At 42.5% G+C, this 23,600-nt stretch overlaps 1 protein-coding gene across 2 annotated transcripts in view; it reads left to right on the forward strand.

The window, feature by feature from the left end:
- ZNF407 (zinc finger protein 407) overlaps positions 1–6,787 on the forward strand; it is a 338,348-nt gene extending 331,561 nt beyond the window's left edge. For both annotated transcript variants that reach the window (XM_027678430.1, XM_027678441.1), the window contains exon 9: positions 4,222–6,787. In XM_027678430.1, the coding sequence (XP_027534231.1) occupies positions 4,222–5,573 (1,352 nt within the window). In that variant the 3' untranslated portion in view covers positions 5,574–6,787. The remainder of the gene's footprint in view (positions 1–4,221) is intronic.
- Positions 6,788–23,600: the final 16,813 nt, after the last annotated feature.

Genomic DNA, 23,600 nt, shown 5'->3' on the forward strand with positions numbered 1-23,600 from the left:
TTTTTATTACAAGTTTTTTTAAACCAAGCTGAGGCTTCAACAAATTACTTGACACAGATGAGATGAAGTTGTTGAAGTAGTGTTAGATAAGTTTTACAGCCAGCATGTGTGCTGCTGAACAGTACAAAGCCAGTGTCCTACAATGTCATACACCAGTAACTGCTGAGCCTACTATTGGATAAATACATCATTTTATGGAACATTGATTGTTCTATAAACCCAATGGAGTATTATGCTCTATGATCAAACCATTTAGATTGTGTGTAGAGCACAGAAAATGCCATATTCAGGATGGTACTAAAAGTGCCATTTGTGTATTTTATGGATGTCATTACGGGGGAAACTTCTCTCTGTAGGCCCTGTTTACTGCAAAATTTTTTAGTCTGTAATGACATTTTTCATTCACAACGTATGCCTTCAAGAGAGGGGGCCCTTGTTTTATTTGTTTCATTCGAGTTTACTGCACAAATCCTGTACATTTTAATTAAATGTAAGCTTAACAAAAGAATAAGGTATTTATTCTGTGGGGAACAAATGATGACAGTAACAAAAGAATAAAACAGACACACAAAAGGAAGTCAGGTATTGAGTAAGAGAGAGGGGAAAAAGGTACTAAGCCCTATTTGTAGTTTCCCAGAAGTACATTAAACATCAAAGCATTTCTTTTAGCCCTATTTCAGGAGTTTGTGGTCTCAGAGAATTAAAATAACCTGCGAATATGGATTTAATGTCTAAAATTTCCTGACATTTTCAAATAAAAAACTAACAGTCGCTCAGGACTCCAACTGATAAATAATGGCTCTGCTGAAATGACAGACTTCTTGGAAAGAAACCAATTCTGTGATCATTGCACCCCTAGATATGAAACACCTCCTTACAAATTGTCTGAATATGAGCTCTCATATCATTATATTTTGTCATTTTAATGCCTGTTTGTGTATCTTTTTAATTTGCCATGACATGCAATCAGCAACAAGTCCACTTTTCCTAATATTAATGTGGGCTTGTATTCCAGCTTATGTTTGCCGTGTCAGCCAACACTTACCCCTTCTCTTTACCCATTTTTAAGAGGGGGTGAGAGGCAGGCTGAATTTACTGGGACAACATGATTTGTTGCTACATACAGTCCAATAATGTGACATGTTCCTTAAATACATAAAAATTCCTGCAAATGTTGTGTTGGATAGCAGAGCTTCATTATAGAAATGGCGGCTAAGCCTCAAAATATGTTGTTTTCTAAATATCTTCCCAACTTGGCTTTACACTGTTAAAACAAAAGAAAACCAGTAAAATCTGCAATTCATATTTACCATGAAAAATCACTAAAATTGAAGTTGATGTTCCCAGTAAATTCTTGGTCATAGTCCAGTTAAAATTTAAAGTTACAGTAGATTCACATTAGTTTAAATGACACTTGAACTTCTACACAGCTCAACATTAATTCATTATAGTTGAAATGGAAGAATCTTCAGTGGGTGAATCTTTTACAATCTGATTGAGGCTGTTACATTTTATAGGAGCCATTTTTCAAGGCAGTACTGACAGCACTCGAAGTTATTAAATTGCTGAATCAAAAGATGGACCTGCAATCGCATTTATGAACTGTGATGGAATAGCTGGGGTTGCACTGAGCTGAGGTTAAGATGTTGGTGTAGTTAAGCTTCATCACACCCCTTAGTGACAGCAGTATTTACCCATGTAGTTTACTTTAATGGTCAGGAAGTGGCTTAACTCACCTCTGGATTCAAACAGATTAAGTAAGCAGTCAGAATGGCATAATTATCAGTGCTGCGAGGGATTCACCGGATAGCTCTTCACCCAGGAGACTTCCCATTCAATTGCACAGTAAACACTGGAGTTGCATAGATTTGCAGGCACAGCATTTATTTGAGGAGGTGAAAACAGGATGAATTCCCTTTTTCTTTCCCTTCCCCAGACCAGAGTTTCTCCTCAACACAGGGATGCTGTGTCCCGTACATAAATTACCATGATCTTAGGGGAAAGATGTCATGATTTTACTGTGTGTGTGTGAAAATTATGATCGTAGAGTTATTTTGATTTTGAAATCCAGTGGAAAATGCATGATTTGTAGAGTTATTTTGATTTTGTGCCACATCACTGCCAGACTCCTCTTTTATCATGTCAACAAAGCAAGATTCCTGAGAGAATTAATTACTTCTACTCTATTATAAAATGTGGAGGAGCTAAGATAATTGTCATTTTATGTTGATTTCCTTTTCCTATTTTTCTGCTCTTTGGGGGGTCTTGTGAATGTCAGTGCCTACAGAGAGCACAGGAAAAGTGGGGATAAGAACCAGTCAGTCCACTGTAAACTTCCTTCTTACTTATACCTGACAAAACGTACTTCAATTGCATGTGCCAGATTTATCATACAGCATCACCTGGAAACACTCTAATGGTTTAAATTGTTAATTTTCTTTTCCAAAGATAACCTGCCTTGAAAACCAAGATGAAGAAAGTTGTATAACATCAGTTTAGACTTGTGAAGGTGATTTGCAACCTTTCAGCTTGACAAAATTACTTATGTGCTTCACAGTACGGTTCTCCACTAGAAGAGTCATAATAGAAGAAAGGATGTTTGGATAGATGGATAGATAGATGATAGATAGATAGATTAGATAGATAGATAGATAGATAGATGCCAATATAAGAGCTCAGTCTTCTAAGCATTGATGTTATTTTGGAATATTAGCGTGGTATGTGCCTTAGCATATCAAGTTGCTAGAGGCTGCAAGGTGCCAAGTACTCAGTCTTGGAGTAACACAGCTTCTAAATGTGAACTTACCTTTGAGCAAATTAGCCTGGTTTTTAGAGCCCATTTTAGAGCTCTGTGTGATCAGGGCCTGACAGCTCTATGCTTTGGGTGAAAGCAGTTAGACCAGCTTTAGTATAATTTTCTTAGTCTCTTGATGTCAACGGAGTGCAGTGTTCACTAGAAGTGGCTTGGAAAGTACAGTGCTAGACTGAAATTTGATTGTAAAAGTCAGGGTTTTTTCCTTGTCTGTTTTATCCCAAGCAAGCATAGCTATTTGTGTTAGTGATAAGATGCTACACCTGTTATTCCAGAGATGTGATTTCAGTTTTGTGTAGGTGAATTTAAACTGGAGCGTGGGTGTGGGTAGTCTGAGCTGACTTAGTCAGCCTTCCCAAGGCCTGTCTGGCATTAGACCCTCACCTCATTCCCAGTGTCCAGGACCCACTTTTCTCTCTGTGTGCACTGGTTGTGGCCCAAAGCTTACTTCCCAGTACATGCAGTACCTCCATGGATGCTTCTGAGTGGCACTACCATGGGAAGACAGTGAGTGCTAGAGCTGTCCTTCCAAGGAAATCCACTAAGCTGGTGGTCACAGCTCTCAGTTACGTCTTCCCAAAAACACATAAGGCCATGTTTTGAAAATGGTGGGCTTGACTTTGTGCAGCTGTGGGCACCATTTGCCTTGCTGCAGCTTTATTGTTAGCGATGAGAACTGAGAAGGAAACCTTCAATGTCACAAAACCAGACCAAGTGGCAGAGCAAGCAGTTGGAATATGGAGGTTAAAGGTTTTTTGTTACTTGATTTCATGTAGAAGTAATTAGGAGGAGTAATTGAGGTTTCTCTGGATGATATTGTATAGAATATCCTGCTTAGGGAAAGAAAGCTACTGAGTCTTTTCTCCAGGTAACCAGGCTAGTGACTGAGTCAGTCAGGGGTGCTGGAGACGATTCTGGGTAGGAAATGAAGGGGAAGACAATGGCATCAATATGACAGCATGGCAATTACCTCGCCAACAAAAGCAGGGTATTGAGATGATCAGCCACAGTTTGTCAAACCCAGATATGTTTAATGTAATATACGATCCTAAAATTCATTACGGATGTACTGAAATATCACCAATAGGATCTTCTATAAAAGATGTGTTAATGGCTTTTAACTGCATACTGTATTTACTTGGGCTTTTTTATATAGGATATTTTAAAAAATGCATTTAAATTGTTAATAAGCTGAAGAATGGTTAAACTCAGCAATTATTTCAACCTGTAAATATTTTATTTGGAAAACATGTAAATTGGCTTTGTTCATTTGCTCATTTTATCTGTGTTTTCTGCCAATGAAATCTGAAAATCGTCAAGGAATTTTTTTCCATTCAAGCTACAATTTGTTAAAGCAATGAACCGAAATTTGCCATGATACCATGTTAACAGCATATTTTATCTTGTAGGCATTGTGTCCAAGTCCTATGAGTGCCGACTGAAGGGGCAAGGAGCAACCTTTGTGGAAACTGCGAGTCCCTTTACCGCTGCAGCACTGGGAGAGGTTTCTCCAGTTAAGGAGAAGGTCTTTCAAGGTAGTAGAAGACAGCCACAGTCACCTGAGGAAGTTCAGCAATTTATTATTATTCAAGGATATGACGGTGACTTTGCCATTGATGCCTCTGTGGAAGAAACAGCAGTGGCTACCCTTCAGACGTTAGCAATGGCTGGTCAGATGGCCAGGGTGGTCCATATCACAGAGGATGGGCAAGTCATAGCTACAAACCAAAACGGCTCCCACGTGAGTAGTGTGGTTCCAGGGCAGATACTTACCGAGCAGTTAGCAGATGGTGCAACACAGGTGGTAGTGGTGGAAGGAACAGGAGCTGATATGCAGGAGGCTGTTCAAATAGATGCGGTTCCTGACTCCAGTAGCACTGTACTGCAGCAGATAATGCAACAAGAAGTTTTAGATGCTTCTGAAGCTACAGTCCATCCTCCAGAATCCTCCTCGGCATTAGATGCCCTGCTTTGTGCTGTAACAGAGCTGGGTGAAGCGGAAAACAAATCTGGACTCCTTGACAGAAGCAGGTCTAGTCACAAAGATTTTTTGCAAATGCCAAACCCTGAGATGCCCAGCGTTCCCAGTGATGCAGAGGGACAAGAAATACAAATGTTCCACGAAGTTCGGGAGACTCAGGAAGATACCAAACCTATGGAAGTAGTGACACGGGTCATGCACCCATCGGCTATAATTGCATCTCAGGAGAGAGCTCAGGCTGCCTTCAAGAATATGGTCCAAGGAGTATTACAGTTTGCTGTGTGTGATACAGCTGCAGCCGACCAGCTGATGAAAGAAGGTGTCACTCAAGTCATTGTAAATGAGGAAGGGACTGTGCATATGGTAGCTGGAGAAGGCTCTCAGATAATTATGCAGGAAGCTGGTAGCCACACACTCAGCGTCCAAAGTGAACACATGGATTTAGTTGAGTCGGATGGGCAAATATCACAGATTATTGTCAGTGAAGAATTAGCTCAAGCCATGTCTCAGGGCTCTGATGGTGACTTCTCTGAAGGTGCAACCCACTACATTGTCACAGAATTGCCACCAGACATGCAGGATGAGCCTGGTGTGTACTCACATGCTGTGATAGAGACAGGTGGGTCTCAAGACATTTTGCAGGCTGGTACTGCTCTAAAAGCAGAAGCTGTAACCCCTGATAGAGCAAGAGAACAGTTGGCAAGCATGGTCATTTATACAGAGGGTGGCTCACAGGTAATTCAAGGCCAGAGAGATTATAACAAAGTACAGGAAGCATGAAGAGCTTCACCTCATAGGCTGGATTCAGGGCAAAGCTGGATATTACCAGAATCATGGAGGCACTGTATTCCTGGAATGTTTTCTGTAAAGCCTTCTCAGTAGAATGTCCTCCTAGCCAGGTAACAAATACGCACCCTGCAGGAAGTGAAGATCAGCTAATAGGAGGAGTTCACTGAAAAGGATAGTACAATTTTGTTACAATAGCTCTAAGAATTATTATATGGGATTATTATAAAACAAGCATATTAGGATAAAAGGATAACAGGATAAAAGGCCCCCCTCCCAAAGTAGGAATTTTTCTGTTCACTGTTTTCTTTGTTGATTTTTTTTTAATGTTGTTTTATCTCAGGGTAATTCCCTGCCTTCTGTCATTTTTGTGTAACATAATCACAGGAGTAAAATAATTGCACTTATATGTACATTTTGTGAACAGATAAATATGCAAAAAAATACAAACCCCACAATAACAAGGTGAACAGGTAAGCTTACATAAAGTAATCAGTGCCCTTCTTCATTTTAAAGAAAAGCAGGTGACATTTTGCTTTCTAAAAATCTTACTTTAATACATCCTTGGCTAAAAATATGTTGTCAAAATAAGGACTTTGTGCATCTAAAATGAAACTTTTCATAGTAGTTTACTCTTTCATGGTATCACATAAGACTTTCCCTAAAGAAGAGCTCAAAAAAGCTGCACGTCAGAAAATCCTAGGTTGTACATATTCGGGAAGAAGAACTCGATGCCTGTAACTTCCACTTAATTTTAGATGAGAGTCCTACATAAGAAATGTGCATTTTTTGAAAAAAATATTGTCACTGTCAGTGTTTTGCTTTTCTTATAAATAGTGCTTCATATAAATACCATTTTGCAGTTCATTTTGTGAGCTACTTCTGAAATGTTATGGGGATTTTTAAAGAAAATTCTGACATTGACATTAACAAGTAGGGGGGAAAAAGGTGACCTTGTATTTCTTGCTTCGTCCAGAATGTCAGTTATTTACTTGTGGATATACTGCAATTGTTCAATGCAAGTTCATGTTGAAAAGATTTGTTTCATGATAAAACTGGTTTTGTTTCTTTAGAAAAATTGTAAAATATAAACTGGCAAGGTTTGGGGATTATTTGTTTTGTCTTTCAAATAAAATGTTAGCATTAAAATGAAGCATCATGATTTTTAATATGAAACAATAAACAGAACTGGCATTCAGCAGGAGCAAACAAACACTATCTGTTGTGTCTGTGTATTTTCTCTTTTCTCTTTTCTCTCCTCTAGCTCACTAGATAGATAAAGATAAAAGAATCTAATTTCTGAAGTGTGCCTCATGCATGCTTAATATAATTGTATAAGTGTTTAGGGTATAAGCCATGCTGACTCTAGAGATAACTGGGTTTCCTATCATGTTTAATATCTTAAAATTATCAACTATAAGAAAGTTGGGGTGAGGTAAAACAGTAGTTCCTTCCTGAAGCAACTGTTTAAAAATGTATTTTCTAATAGGGCTGCTGAGAAAAGGTGCTTCATTCTGGGGCTATAAGATCCTTCTGTCTTTTTCTCTCTTATTATTATTTTTTAAATTTTACTATTTTCCAAGAGTTGAGGTTGTGTCTTTGTCAAACCCCCAAAAAAGTAAATTTCAAGTTAGACATCAAGATTCATAATTAGCCGAGTTTGACTTGCTCATCTTTCTTAGAAGTGACAGGCTGTTCACTTACTCTTAAATACTGTCTTCAGCAAACAGTGACAGGATCAACTCCCGTTTGTTATCAGGAAAAAGGTGACCTTTACAAAATGATGGCCCTCTGCAAGACTCTCACAGATGTTCAAAAAACTGAATGTTTTTCAGTGGAAATATTTCTTCTTGATCATTTCTCCTGTTAACTGTAGCCCTGTGGTCTTGCAGCTTGGATGCTAATTCTTCGCTGTGCTTAGTCCTGTATGGCTAACCTTTCTGCTGCAGTACAGGATGTTGACACTGACATGCTGCAGTTTACCATTTGTGATTTATTTAGGATAAATATGTCTCAGGTGGCATTTAATCCTTCATAAAACCAGTGTAGCCTGCAGTGTCAAACCAGCAATCACATTGTATGCACAATGAAAAGAGCAGACCTTTGCATAAAAAAAAAAAACTGGTAGGTGTTCCTGTTCTTGGGAGCATTGGAAAGGATTCACTAACCTACCATGTGCTGTAATTACCTGGGAGCTCAGGTTAACGATACTTCTCTCTGAGTGCAGCCTGATCGGGAGAGCTAATATTTTCCTAGGGCTTTTTTTTCCCCCTTCTTTTTAATGTGCACTTTAAAGTTAACTTATTAGCGCCCTACAAACGTAACATTAGAAATCAAGGGTGACATTCTTTCCTGTACTGTCAGCCTGCTTAAGGACTCCACGCACTGTCTCAACCCCATACTAAAACTCTCTCTGCTACACACCAAAATTTGAGGCTATGGCAGATCTCTTCCAGGGCCTAGGAATCTCATCACTGGCATTTGTCTCCCTCCCATGCCAGAGCTCCTGGCATTCTCCCATATCATAAACTGGGAGGAGATGAGCTGTGTTGCTCTATGGATCTTCCTAGTGTTCCTCTGTCCTCTGCCCTGGAGAGCAGGGAAGATTAGGAAGCCGGGGGGAGGCAGTCAGAATAGAGCAGCATCTGAAAAGGACATGACTCCCCCAGGGCCATGTGTGGTGCTGGTCAGGTGCCTGTGGTGTGGCCGGGAGCAGGCTCTGGGGCTGCAGGAGCCCTTTGGCACAGGTAGCGTCCACTGTCAGAGCATCTTAGAACTTGTGTGATGTGGATTTAAGAAGCCTATGCAGGCCAGGCAGCCAGTCACTCCTCAAAGTGTGTTTTGCTGTTTGGTTTGAGCACCTTCAGTTGCCTGTGTCCCGGAGAATTCAACGGCTATGCTATAATGGAAGCGATTGTTGAGGGTACAGTATTCCCATGTCAGTTGCTTTCTGGTGTTCTGACTGCCAGAGCCACTGGCTTCATTTTCTCTTTGTTATCCATTCTGAATAAGCATTAATAAAGTTGGATCATGCTGTGATGATGCCAAACAGGTAAAGTGTTTCAGAAGTATTGAACTAATATGCAGGGGGGAAATAAGTAATAATGTAAAAAAAAAACAAAACAAAAAGACCCCCACAAGAGTGAACAAAAAAGCCTTAGGTGAAAACAAAGAGGAAGAAGAGAGATTTCTGGCAAGCAGTCTCACCCCCCCATTTCTTAAGAATCAGATATACACCTCCAGAGGCAGTGTCTCCTGGCCCTGGAATGCAGGCTCCATCTTTGGGGAGAAATAGGAGATGAGAGATAGCTGGAAACTATATTTAGATAAATATTTCCTACAACAAAAGCAAAATGAAAAGAACCCAAAACCCAACATAACCCAAAGTGCCCACAGCTACATACCATTCTGCCTGACTACCAGCTGCCCTTTGCTAAGGAAGTGAGATGAGCCAGAGCCAGGGAGTTGATGTGCTAAGGTATGCACTTGTGGATTGTGCATAGTGCTGCAAGCACTGCTGTCATTTATAAATGCTGCTTTAATACCAGAAATGTTAGCTGTGTGTTCTGGAAGAAATACGTTTGTGATCTTAGTGAGCAGTGGATTCAGCTTGTGTAATCGCTGTAGGAATCTCTATGTGTCAAAAGTTCTTGTGCCTCAGGCTGGCCCTGAGCTGAACCTGCACTTAAAATGCAGTTGAGCCCCCTTCAGAAAATCATGGGGATGGACTACTGGCAGAGCAGTACAAGGAACTGGTGTTGTGGTAGGCACAGGCCTCACAAAGCAACTTCTGGGGCTTTTCTCCAACTTTCCCTGCTCAGGAGGCTTCCTAAGCACAAAACCTATAAACAGAATAAAAAAGAGAGAAGAGTGAAGACAAAACCACTCCTGAAATTTGAAACTAAGTAAATTCAAGTGAGAAAAAAAAAGTCATTCTTTTGGCAAAACAAAGAAGAGCTGTGAGTTTTCACTTATTTTACTGAGCAACAATAACCCATAATTTAAGATAGTGCATGGCTCATTCAAACAGGCTACCCCTGTTCCATCTTGTTGAAGAATACAATTCATTTTCTACTCCTCTAGGGTGATATCATTTTATATGAAGAAAAAAGTTAGCTCAGATGGCAGTTATATGTTTCGGAAGCACCTTCTAATCAGGGATTGGTGATTCATTATTAGCTTCAGCAGGCGATCCATCTGACATGTAAGGGGAAAAAATTAGCAGCTGTCACTGCATGATGAGTTAATTTCCTGATAGGCCTGACACTGAAAAGCCATTTGGAGACATGGAGATGGCTGATGAGAAAACCTGGTGCTGGTTTATAATTGGAGAGAAAGAAAGGGCAGAGAGACAGAGGGAGATGGGGGAGGGACTGAGGCTAATCTACAAGTGGGGATGGATGTTTGTATATTTGCTAAATAGGCTGCTTCACAATAACCCACATTACTGCGCACACACACCTTGGTGGGTAAGTAATAAGGACTGGGGCCTTTCATTTTCCTTCTGCTGCGTGTCATTATTTCTAGTCATTTGTAATTAGTACTTCAGACGGTTTTACACTTACTCCAGCCCGGGTGAACGGTGTACAAGCACGCGATTGGGTTATCTTGCAGTGACATTGAAACCTGACATTTTAGTGGGAAGGGGAGAGAATGACGCTATTCCTTTAATGGTTCTCACTGCAATTTTCTTAATTGCAGCTTGAGATTTCAATCAATCATACAAAAATAAACTTATCTGAAACAAATATTGTTAAAACTTCCAGGAGCACAATTGCAAATGGTGAAAGTGTATTCAAAGAAGTTTCTTGTAGAGCATGGGGGAATATCCTCTTCAAAATATATAAGCACATGCCTCTCTGTTTATCCTTTTTAAGAATGGTAAATAAAACTATGGAGAAAATAGGCACGCAAGACCAAATGCTGTGGAATCTGCCTTTTGTGTGTAATTGCAACACAGGGTCCTTTATATGTAATAAATAAAACTAATAGAAAGCCCTTGGCCAGAGACTAACTGATTTCTTCAGTGGCTGTGCATGTTAGGTACTGCTTTAAAGGGACATTTGTTTTCAGCTATTTAAGTAAGGTATTTAATATGCTCAGCAAAGGAAGCCAGGCTTTTCTTCTAACTGGAAAAAGAAATATTTCAAACTTTTATTTTTCAAAATGGTAGACTCTAATGGGATTTTCAGCATCATCAGAAGTTAATTTTTGGCTGGGAAAAGCACAAGCCAGTAGCATCCACCAACTCCATTTGTACAAAACTAATTTTGCCTTTTTCTATTAAGATGTTCTTAAATAACGGTCAAGGATTTGGGAGCAGTGGTGGAGTGGGGAAGATCCACTGTACACAAGTAGATCCAGCCTGTATCATGCAATAGAAATTGATGTGTATACGCAAACTCGGATTAGGTTCTACAATGTAACAGGACACCTGAACTTGTTTAAAACACATTCCTGTCTTCTGGCAGCAACACATTTATCAAGGCTACCTGGAACGACCAGTTATACTGCGTAGTCCTGCCCTGGAGGTCAGCATTAACGGAGCGCCATTGGGTTCTGGGAATTTCTGATGAGTAAGAATAGCAATCCTCTGGGCAGCAATAGCTTAATTCTGGGGTGGCTTTTCTTCCATACTCCCCGAACCTCTGATCGCTCTTACTACTTGGAATCCTCGTTGCTTACTACTTGGAATCCTCACTGCTTACTGCAGCTTTTCCATGCCTTGATTCAGTTTCTTGGAGGTCCTACACACAAACTCACACTGCCAGTGTGTCTTATTTTGGAGTGATCCACCTGGTTCTTCAGGGTGATTAGTTAGTTGCCTCTGCTGGGTTGCATCACTTGAGATGTAAGTAGCCATGAGCTTCAGGATCCACGCAATGGTCAATAGACAGATTTTGAAAGTAATCCAGCTCCTTGAGAAGGAAGGCTTGTTGGATAAGTTGAGCATCATCTGGTCAGACAAAGGAGAAGAAAAGATTGAGCAAATGCAAGGGTAGGAGGCAGAACCTTTGGTTCTTGGGCTAGTAGGAACTGATCTTGATAAGGAGCTTCTGAAAGTAGAAATGGAACTGAATTACCAGTAACTGAAAGCCATGACTGCTCACATGTAGCAAAGCTGTATACACAAGAGCTGAAAGACAAGGAGTAGACAAAATGGGAAGGCAAAACCCAGTGCCTTTCCAGCTCAGACCTGGAACCAAAATCCAGGTCTCTTCCCCTCTCTGTTCTCTTCTTCTCCACCAATGCCCAGGGCAGAGACAGGTGATTTGGTAGCCTCATTCAGCTGACCCTGTGGTGCCATGTGGAACACAACATCTGTTTTGGAGATCTGGCCATAGCAAGTGCTGTAGGTGCTCCAGGTTGGAAGCTGGCTTCTAACACCTCTGAATTCCCGCAAGGGAAGAGACCAATAGAGGAGACACATCTCATCCAGATAGAATGAAAGGTCACCAGGGGAAGAAAAGGACTCATTTCTGTTGCAAATAAGGTCTTTACTGGCAGATGTCTTAGAGAGAGCTTCAGGACTTTCCCCCAAATCCTGCTAAGCTGCTTCAATCTGCCAACGTGTTCCTCTGTTGCTGGGGATGTAGAACAGGTTTTTGTTTTCTGCTCAGCATATGGTGGTGATTGCTGGTGTTTGGTAGCTGTGAAATCCAGATGCCCAGCTCCAGGAGGATTTTTGCCTTGCTAGGGACATCTGGCCACCCTCTTGGCCTTGCTCTTCTCCTCATTTTTGCTTGCAGTCTGTAAGCTTTGCCTATGAATTTGCAGAGCAGATCATTCAGCTGATTTATTCTTCTGCTCTAATTCAAGGTTGAGAAGGAATCAGCAAAGGGAAGCCTGGGCTTGTGTTTGCACTTGGAGACCCAGACAGAGACAGGTAAGTCTCAAGCTCACTTCCTGCTCTTGCCAGGGCAGCAGAGGGGTTGATGCTGCTGTGGCACATTGAACAGAAGGCAATAGCACTGTTGGCTGGCAGCAGCTTGGTGGGGATGGCAGGTGAAGGGAAACCTAGAGGGATGCATCCGAACACCAGTATGGCTGCCTCGCTTTGGCTCAGAGGAGCTAGGCACTGTGTGGGGTGTTTCTGCTCAGACTCCTGCCTTAAATCCATATGTGAGCTATGATGAAAAAATTCAGGGACAGCAAGTACTGCAGATATTTAGAGCAAATGGAAGCAGGAATTTCCAGGAGCATTTCTGTCTAGTAGCTGAAGAAAGCTAGTAGCACAGAAGAAACACCGAGTGACCTGGGAGAGCCTCTACATTCCGTGACCTCTTTTTATTATTATTATTTTCCTCAATGCCATGGGTGAACTTCTTGTTTCTGCAGGTAAAGGGCTGGCTCTTACAGGAACTGGCTTGCTGCATACCTGGTAATCCTGCTGATGGACTACTCTGCTATAGAAAGTGTGTGTCTTGCTGGGTTGTGATGTGATCTGTGGACGAAAGCCGGCTGCTGAGGAGCAGGAGCCAAGTCTTAGGCAACATGCCTGTTGGAGTCAGCAAGAGAAGACAATAAACTCATTTGCTCTTGCAGTCTGTTGATGTCTTGGTATCTGACTCCAGGATTCAATAGACAAAGTGCTAATGTGGCAGAAATTCTTACCAGTCTGCTCTTCTCTGGGTGCTGAATTTGTCCCCTTGTCCCCATTTGCTGGGCCTTCCTACTAAAGGTAAACCAAAAATGGCCCTTTTCCAGTAGTGAGCTCTCAAAGCCCCTGCAAAGAAGCAGGGATCCATTTCTTCTCTCTTCTTCTAAGGTGGGTTCATGATTCCTCACTGACACCTCAGCAGCACGACTGAGGCTCTTGCCTAAGCAGCCCAGCCGTGGTTTGGCTGCAGCGTGGGTGGGTGACTGCACCCAGCAGTGCAGGGGATGCACTGTGCTGTGCCAAGGATGGCCTGCAGAGGCTCACTCAACACGCAGCTTTTCAATAATTTGTCTCAGTGCTTTAGTGGGTGGCTCCATGCCTAGTTTATTGCGTGCTGTTGAAAGCCTACTCCAGGCAGGATGAGTCATTTTCTATGGACATTTCTTCTGGTACTTGTCACTCTGGTGTCTGAGTGCTTCCCAACCCGTCGTGGCTTTATCCTTTTTTAGCCCACTAAGGTATCATGAGGAAATGCTTTTCCTTTGTCACAGAAGGAGAACTACAGAGTGCAGAGATAGATCTACAACCATTTGTAGGGCCTCATTTCAGCTAACACAGATATTAACTTTCCACAGCTCTAAAGCTTCAGTAAATGGGGAGCTATCCCTGGTATGTTACATCATAACACCTTTCTAATGGAAGATGGTTTTATAGTGGAAGGTGTCATTCTAATGGAAGGTGTCCCTGTCTGTGCCAGAGGGGTTGGAACTAGATGATCTTTAAGGTCCCTTCCAACCATGATTCTATGATTCTAATGGCATTTGGTGCCTCTTGCTGTTAGAATGTTCAGTGTACCCACAAACCAGATACTAGGAGCTGACGTGAGTACTGGGCAGAAAGGAGCACTTCTTTCTGTAGCACTGCTGTGCTACATCTCTTCTCTGGCTCCTGACTGTTCCTGTTAGCTTTGGAGGTTCCTGCTTCAGATACCTAATAGCAAATTTCCGTTTCTGTATATGAAGCCTGGAGCTTACATAGCTATTATACATACATATTATATTATACTACATAGGGTTTTCTCTACTGGGCATATAGGAGCTGGCACAAAGGGAAGAGCCAGGCTTTGAGTGCTCTTACAAGGAGATTCTTAACTGACCTGCCAGCTGTGGTTGCTCACCTAACACACACACCCAGCCATGCAGTAGAGTGTTTCCCCATCAGGCAAGTAGCAGCTCACAGGGACCTTTCTGCCTGCACTTCCAGGGGGATGAGCACAGCTCCTTGCAGTAATAGCTGGTGATGGGGAGTCATCTGCTTGCGCGGTGCGCTCGGTGTTAATTCAAAGTGAAACACCCAGTTCCAGACGCTGTTCCAGACGCAAATGTGTGCACACTGGGAGGCACATGTGGGAGATCTGGTTTCTTCATCCAAGCAGCTTTCTAAGAAAACTCTTTTGATAATCAGTCTGAAAGATTGCTGAAGTGAAAATTAAACTACTTTAAATGCTGTTATGGAAACATACCCATAACGAGCAAGAGCTGGATTTCTGTAGTTGCCACCCAATAAATAGATGAGGCTCAGCTCTGATGTCAGACCAGCTTTACCTTGTGCATGTCCTCCAATGTCTGGTTTTCCAGTTATGAGCTGCAGTAATTGTGATCAATCAGGCTTTATGCTCGCTACCCACAGGCTGTTTATTAATGAATCTGCATCCCATCTTCATTTTTTCACAATCTCATCAAATCTTTTCCAGATCCTGTTTACATCAAATTTTGTCTGCAGCACACTTTTATAATGTCATCCAATTTGGAATTCCTGATTCTGCACCATTTCCTCAGACCAGGTCCTTAGTATACCAAATAACAACACGTTCCTGAAATAAAAGAAAAACGAAAACATGAGAGCTTTCAACAAAGTGCAAAGAAAAGCCATTGATTTATAAGTGATACCATCCTTCCAGGCTGAGAACGGGCTATGGACAGACAATTTTTTCAAAATCTTTTCTGTATGTGTGGGTATATTTAAAGGCTGGAATTGCCTTCCTGTGGATGCTTTAAAAAACATCAGGTACTTTCCTCCTTAGCAGTGTACGTCTTCTGTTTGGGCACATGGGTTTTAGGAATATTTGGCTTGACTTGCTAAAGACATCAATTTGACGTGATGCAATGTGTTATAAATGTCTCAGATCAAATGCAGAATAGGGAGAAAAAGCTTTAGAATAGAAGTTTATTAAAAACACATACAGTCTATTCTAAACAAAAAAAAAAGAAAAACAAGAAAAAAAGAACGAATGTTCCCCTGTTGCATGAATGCCAGAACATTATGTTTGCAAATAAGAATTTAGCACTACAAAGACAATGCCCTAGATTAACTAAGATCCCATTTCACAAAACCCTATGGCAATAGTCTGCAACATCAGTCACAGGAGAAGATATAACACAGATGCATTTGTGCCCTCATGCAGCTGAACTGAAACAAAACAAAGAGTGAATTAGGCTGAATATCTTACTGTGTGCAACGTATTGTACAACAAGGCACCTTTGGGAATGTGTCACAGGGTTTGGTAAATTGAAAACAAAATAAACAGATCTATGGGAATAAATAACATCATATTAGATGTCTGCTGCATGTAGACTACATTAGCTTCCAGTCACAATCCGGCTTCGGTTTTCCCACTAGTTTTCAATGCCTGTGAAAAGCAGATGATCTGAAACCCTTGCAAAGAAAAGGGGGGTAGGGGCAGAGGGAGGCACGTTGCGCCGTCAGCTCGTTTGCCTGCACATGCACACATGTGCACACACATTCACACCCTCCCTCCTTCTCTTCAGTTGGATGCAATTTCAGACAGATGAGAGAGAGACCAGTGTGTCCCTTGCTGCTTTGCATACATTAAGTCAATTTTGACATTTCTGGATCAGCGCCCTGAGTGAAGGCATTTTCCCCTACGTGATGGTCTCCCCTCACTCTCTGGGTAAGGTGAGAACGTTTACAATCCAGTTCGCCTTCAGCCTGATGCGCTCAGTTGCCATGGTCAACATCACGACCTGCCAAAAGCACCAGCGGCTGCAGGGCTTTTTTGTGTCCAGGAGGAGGGACAAGAGATGCACTGGGCACCTGATCCTGATGCAGTCACAACACACATGACTTCAGAGGCAGCTGTGGAGGCCCAGGTGAGACAGGTACTTTGCTGAGTCCCATCTCTAATTACAGCCAAATTTAGTGGATGTGTTGAAAGCATTTTTCTGTTGCTCAGCCTTGTGGGGTCAAGGTCTGCTTCGAAGTACATGGGCGAAATCCCACTGATTTCAATGAGGTTGCTTGCATGAACTGAACTTAAAAGTTCAGGCCATATTTATCTCAGCAAAAGTTCAAGCTAATTCATTTTCTCTCCTTTTCTCTCACTCTCTCTCCTTCTGTTTTGCTTAGCTTATAGCTGAGTAGAAGGAGCACATATCTCAGAGATAGCTTTTTAAATATAAAATTCTCTTTATAACCCCAGAGCAATATGTCATTCTGCGATTACAAAAAATGTGCTCTTCCCAAAGAAATCCTTCTGAAGCAAACATTGGCTTTATCCTGTCTGAGATCTAAGCACCAGCCTTTGAATTCATGTATATCAGAAATAGGCGTATATCCACAACAGAGCAAAACGGTGGCCTCCAAATTGTCATTATTCCAGTCAAAAGCCTATTTCTTCCCTTTAAGAAGCAATGATGGACCTTGAGATGAAATGCAAAAAATAAAAAGGGACACAGAGAGAAAATTATATTTTAATAACTTGTTAATCTGAACACTCTCAGGAGATGAAGAATTTTGATGAAGAAGTTGGGAGAAATTTTAACATTCAGGTAATTGATATTTTTGACTCTGTTAACTAAGCTCCTTCTGGCTTAGGGGGCAGATCAGATCTGTCTTCACTCTCCAGAGACGTGAGCTCAGGTCCTGGGGACCTGGGGATGCCTCGCGTGGCTTTGCTGGGCTCTGGCCAGTTAACGCCCTTATGATTTTTATTTTCTTCCATCTCCACTTGTAAGAGGATATTGGAAGGCTGCTGTTTTTCAGGTTTGCCCAGGGTTATGCTGTCTACAGGCATTCAAGGCAGCTGGGTTTTTTTTTTATCTAACTTTTGAGATATATTGCTCACAAGGAAGAACATAAGAGAGGATCCCTTTTGGCCAGCCTTGAAGATACTCTCTTGTTTGCACACATCTGAAGTTCCCTCCATTCCACTCAAAAACTGGAGGGCCTGTATCTGACCTTATCTATAGATCAATATGTTCCCCTTTGGGTTCCTGAATGCATTCAAACATTTTTAATTTGATTTCTCTATTCACACAGACACAATGAGATGAGAGAAGGATGGAGCTGACAGCTCCCATAATCAGCACTCATCTCCTTTTGCCAATGTGTCAAAATTGCATTTCTGTAATTCCTTCCATTAGTATTTTACCTGTAGTCTTCAAAGGCTCATGCTGGGCTGGTGAACAAGAACCAGATTCTGGAATTAAGTTACAGCCACGAGTGCTGCTGCTGAAGCCAACGTGCTGATACAGAGGCTTCCAGACAGCTTTGCACTCAAGTGCTCTGTAGGGCTAGGGTTCAAGCACACTGTGCTGTCACCTCAGCCTTTAGACAAACACCAGAGAGAGATGGCTAGAGGAGATGGAGCACTGGGATCCCTCAGGCGGGAGGAGGAGGAGAAGGAGGAAAGCCCAGCTCTGCCCATTTCTGGTTTACATGTAGCCTACTGCCAATTATAACTTTCCATGCCCCTGATTCTGCACCCTGCATTTTCTCTGTGCTGTGACCACATTTATGGCAGCAGCCTGCTACTGTGACTCATAGAATAGATACAGTATTACACGGGACTTGGCCTATGTTTTTCTGCTTAACCCCTTGATGAACTCTTGTTTAGATAGTGGGAAGAACGTAGGAGCTCCTGCTGTAACGATCAGAGGCCTCCCCCAGGGAATGTGGGGACTGCTTGTCCATCTCTCCTCTTTTCTTCTGGGTCTCCCCATCCAAAGGTTGTGAACTCATCCTGATGTAGCTTGCTTGAGGCAGCACTAGTCACATCAGGAGTGTTGTGATGACCCCATGGCCTGAAGAGCGGAAGGGAGACTGCAGAGAGTGGTGGCAACCGAGACAATGCCAGCTGCCAGGATGCAGGAGCTACCTGCCTCGAGCTGGAGGCTGGGAGGAACCTTCCCACAACCACTACCAGTGCCCCCAGACTCATGGGTGAGGCTTCAACTGGATCATGACTGCTCTGTGCCTGAGTGAACTAGTCCTTGGCAAGCTACTTGCTCAGTAGTACATTAAGTGTACAGGGCTGATTGCGGCACACCAGCTGCTCGCTTCACTGCACCTTTTTCAGGACAGAGCTATCACACTTGGCTTTTCTCCTTTCTCTGGCTAAGAAGGGTTTGAGGTCTCCAGCAAAAACTGTGGGGCTGAGAGTGAGACAAGCGCCAGTAAGGGGAACTGGGGAGTTTGTATTTTAACTTCCTGGCGGCAGAAGTGTGGGAGGGCAGAAGAGAAGGCTGGCCAAGGGGAAACCTACATCTTGAGAGGGAATAATGCCTACCATTTATGTGGACAGTAGAGCTTAAAAACACTGTTGCACATATGCAGATATCAGGCATGCAGGCTTGTAATCTTTCCTGCCTAAGTCAATGGGAGCTGCTTCCTTAGCATGCCTGTGACAAGGAAGTGCAAATAAATCCCATGCGTTTTTGCCTGCTTGGTGACTGAGGCACAGCCGGGGGGGTTTCTGGAGACCATCTCTGCAAACTTCATCAGCAGTGCCCTCAGGGCTGTCCCGTTGGACAGCGTGACAGAGATGTGGTCACTGGCAGAGCACTGTGAGCCATGGCTCCTTGCCGAGGGTCCTGATGTGCCACTGAGATGTGTCACTCTGAAGCAGCAGCACACACATGGCTGCGCAGCACGAGCCTCTCCACAGCCACTCTGCTCCTTTATACCAGCCTTAGTGAGGATGGTGTAATGTGAATGTACTTGTGATCTGAAAGACATATTTTAAAAGCCTCCTGACACCAGAAATTAAATTTCTCATGTAAAAGAAACCTGGATGGCTGCGTGCTGTCCCCATCTCAAGATGAAAGCCCTAAAGCACTACCTGCAGGGAGTCAGTAGGTGATGGTTTCAGAAGCACTTACAAGACTTAGGAGCCTAAATACTATTTATTTAAAGTGACATTTGTCACTTAAGAGCAAAAATCCTACTGAATCTTTCTGAACTAATTGAGCTAAGGCCACGTCTGAAGTACCTAACTCAGATCAACAAGGTCAAACCACCCTGGCCATCAGTCACCCTAAATTTAAACAGATGATTGAAAATGCACCTGCCTGCAGGAGGGACATTATTTGGGATTTCATACAAGCATTCGCATGTGGGCAGGAGAATCTACTCTCAAATTTCAATACCAGTGCCAAAGAATATATTCTTTCTCAATCCATGTGAAAGGTAAATATTCATAAAACTTCTGTGTGCAAAGGCAGCAGAGAGAATTCAAATGTCTCTGGGTGGAAACTCTTTTATTTTCTTCAAGTACAAATAAAGCACCCCCATCCCCTAGCTCCCTCTAGCTCTCATTTTAAATCTCTTTTTAATGTCTCGCTTTTTACTGCTAATCATTTTTCCCCTTTGCTAATGATGCTAACCTTAGAGCCTGCTGCAAACTGACTTGTTTCATGTCAGCCTCTCTCTATTGCCCACTTTTGTTAAGCCACAAAGCAGGTTTCAGTCTATTCAACATCAGCTATTTCTCTGACTTCAATATTACCGTTGCCTGTTTCAAAGGCATCTCCAAGCCCACAGTATTTCTGCACAGATACCTCTATTACTGGCTGTCATCAGGATATGCTGGGCTTTTCTCCTGCCTCTCTCACCCCCTTGCTTCCTTCCTATGTATGTGGCAAAGTCTCTCTCTGCTCTAATAGCTCTCCTGAGAGCAGGGTGAAGCAGGTCTTTACAGAGGCCTGTTAATTTTAAAGGACAAGCTTTATATATTAACACCCCTGTGGCAGTCTGCTTCCCACGCAGTGGACTGTATCCACACCATTTACCCAGAATTAGAGCACACGAGGACCAAACCCACTCCCCACCGGGAGCCACTGGATAATGCCAGCCCTGATTCCAGCCTACCTCCAGCTGCAGCATGCACCCCCAGGTGTCCCTAAGTGGGCCAAAGCCATGGAGTAGTGCAGACAGGGAGCAGGGGGACACTGACGATCCAGCCAGTGCCGACCCACAAGGTGTGGGCAGCATGGGAAGCTAATGGAGGAAAATTACCTGTTTAACAGAGGCTGTGTTATAGCCATACTTTCCTTCTGAAATCAATTTTCTCCCAGGTGCTGGATTCTTTGAGGAATTATAACGGAGTTGTAATTACAAGGGTGGCAACATCTGGACTTGCTAGGTGACTGAGACCTTTTCGGTGGCTTGGAGCAAGTAGGAGAAAGGAGGTTTTTCTCTGCTGATAAAAGATTGTGAAACAGCAACTATTTAGCATAAATTATATCTTCTGGCTTGCTGATCACCTTTCAGTTCAAAAGACACAGTTCTTACCCCAGTGCTTCTCCACTGGGATGCGGTGCTGGCACGTGGCTCCTGCTACCCTCGTCAAGCTGAGCATATCCCTCAGAGAGGCTGACTCCTTAAGCTGAAATCAAACACTTGAGACTTGCAATGCAGGTTTTATCTATTTCTCTTTGAGACATCTGTCCTCTCCATCATCCCCCCCAAACCCATGCTCCCCTCCTCAAAAGACTGAGAGAAAAATTAAGAAGGAGGAAGGAAAGGAAAAAGTCTGGTTAGTGCAAGGGGAGAATTTGTGGTTATTGCTAATGTTAGTATTTCCCCTTGGTTGTTTTTTTTCCCTCTGTTTCCCTGGCATACAGGCAAAATAACAAAATAAATCCCAGAAAGGGCTTTCTGCCAGGCTGCGTTTGGAACTTTGCTTAAGTGGCCTTAAGTAAGATAATAAGCAAGGAGTGTGAAAAGAAGAGACTTTGTCTTTTCACATTAGCAGTAGCCCTGTTCAAGTGGCAGTATCTATGAAAATGCTGTTCAGCCTTTAATGAGACTACAGTGTGTTAGTGTACCAGTCTAATTAATCCCATATTTTCACACAGCATAATTACTGAGCCTGGGCTGAATTATTTGGCTACTGAAGGTGGAGCAGTGCCTGCCTGCACTGTCCTCTGTCTCTGCTCCTCACAATTTATTATGCTATACAGCAAGACACCATTGAAACCTCCTAGTATAGAACTATCTGTCATCTCTACATTATCAGTAAAATACACCACCTTCCATACTGTGCTACAAGGGCTTTAGCAAATTGCTATTTTTATGGGATATGATAAAGGAAATGCTACCTTATGTTCAAATTTTTAACTGTCTCGTGTACAGAATATACAGTTGTTCTTCGTTCACTTCATTTCAGTGAGGCCTCATTTGCATTGCTACAGCCAGGATGGATATCACCCTGCTACTTTTCTCCTATTTGGTCCCCCTTCTTTCTTTTCTTCCTCTTTTTCCTTTTATATTTATTTTTCTTTATATTTTCTTTTCTCTTTTCTTTCCTTCTTTCTCTTCTTCCTCTTCTTCTTCTTCTTCTTCTTCTTTCTCTTCTCCTCTCTTTCTGTCTCTCTTATCATCTCTCTTTCTCTTTCTCTTTCTCTTTCTCTTGCTTTCCATTCCTTAGCAAGACCTACATTTCCAGAATCTCCATCTTTCCTAGCATTAAGATTTTTCATCTCTTAAAGTCCCTTCTCTCCTACCCCTCCTAGCTTCTATTATTCCTTGAAACATACTATTTTGCACATTATTATTCACCTCTGATATATGATCTTGCCATTTTGTAACTGGTAGAGTCCCCCATCCCCTTCCTTCCCATAGGAGTTCAGAGAGATTTGTGGTTTAAACATTTACTCACTTGCTAGTGTTTTTGTGACTGGTTTAATAGCATCTTTTTAATGGAAGGCCAAACACTACATTAACTATATGGAACTGTTTTAGAACTTTTCTTTTCAGCAAGAAAAAAGAGAGTTGTACCCTGTAAATTTTAAAACCAGCTTTAACAGTACATAAGACTATTTTGTTATTGTGTATGGTTTCCATACATGTGTTGTGAGATATATGGATGTGCATATACCCCGGCAAAGTGAGATCTCAAAATAAAGAAAACCACATGCTTAATAGCGCAAGCGGGAAAATTACTTCTCCAAGTTTTTAACCAAATAGCAGCCCCGAGACTTGAGTCCTCTTCTACGCAATATGAAATCTAACCTATTCAAGGAGCAGTAAAGTGAATTTCATTACACCTTTGCTGATACAGTGATTGAGTATTGGATCTGACACTCTAAAGCTCTTCCATATGTGCACATGGGAACACAAACAGCTTGCACTGACCCCCAGATTAGTGATGCCACGCAGGGTCTTTTATCAATCATCTTGGGGCAGCTGAAAGTAGCCCAAGCTCAAGGGTTAAGCGAGGTTAAATGTTAGCAAAGTTTGGCTTGTAGCCTTCACAGGGCTTACCAGGCAAGCCATGGGGCAGCACAGCTTCTCCAGGGGTTCACCTTTGGAGGCTGTTTTGTTGGCATGTTTGCTGCTGCCTGGACTATCCTGATAGAAATTTCCGGAGGATTCAAGGTGCTCTTAACAGGGCTGTGAAGAGAAAGTTAAAAGTGAATAAGTAAGGAATGTCTCTGTGAGAGCAGCAGGGCACTGATAAAGGCTGGTGTGCCTGCACTGCCTTTGTTGGTGCCTGGAGAGTTGCCTGTGCTGAGGACAAGGGTTATGGCAGCATCCATGTATTCATACAAGTCCTGGCTGAGTGATGTGTGGAGATACAGATCATTACATGTTGCAGCCACAACTCACTCTCAAGCCACTTGATTAAAAAATGAGGACCAAGTTCTTCGGGAGACTAGCATAGGCTGGCTCTGGTGCCAGAAATTTGGAAGGGGGTTATGCACATTAAACCTGAGAGGCTTTATGGGTGTCTCATTTTTCAGAAACGAAACAGTTGATTTACTTGAAGGTGTCTCAGCCTGTCAGCTCTTCCATATGGCCCCCAAAACCAGCAGTTAATTTTTAAAATCATGTCTGTACATGCTCTGTTACTTATCAGTTTTTCTGTGTAAATACATCGTGAAGTTGCTTCCCTGTCCTTCCACCCCTGGCTTTTGCAGTAAGGTTGCTTACCCATCATTCTTCATATCTGTCAGGATGTTCTGTCCTGTGAGCTATCTTTTCAGAGCTCTCCTCATTTCCACTTTCCTTCTCACTTCTATCTTTTCCTTGCTGCTACTTAGGCTCCTTAGGCTGAGCCTTAAATCCTCTTCCACCACCCACAGTGCTTCTTTTGCCCTCTTGGAGCCTGTGCACCCAGC

This window comes from Neopelma chrysocephalum, unplaced genomic scaffold (assembly GCF_003984885.1).
Source record: "Neopelma chrysocephalum unplaced genomic scaffold, ASM398488v2 Primary Assembly neopelma1_22b, whole genome shotgun sequence".
In the NCBI taxonomy this organism is placed as follows: domain Eukaryota; kingdom Metazoa; phylum Chordata; class Aves; order Passeriformes; family Pipridae; genus Neopelma; species Neopelma chrysocephalum.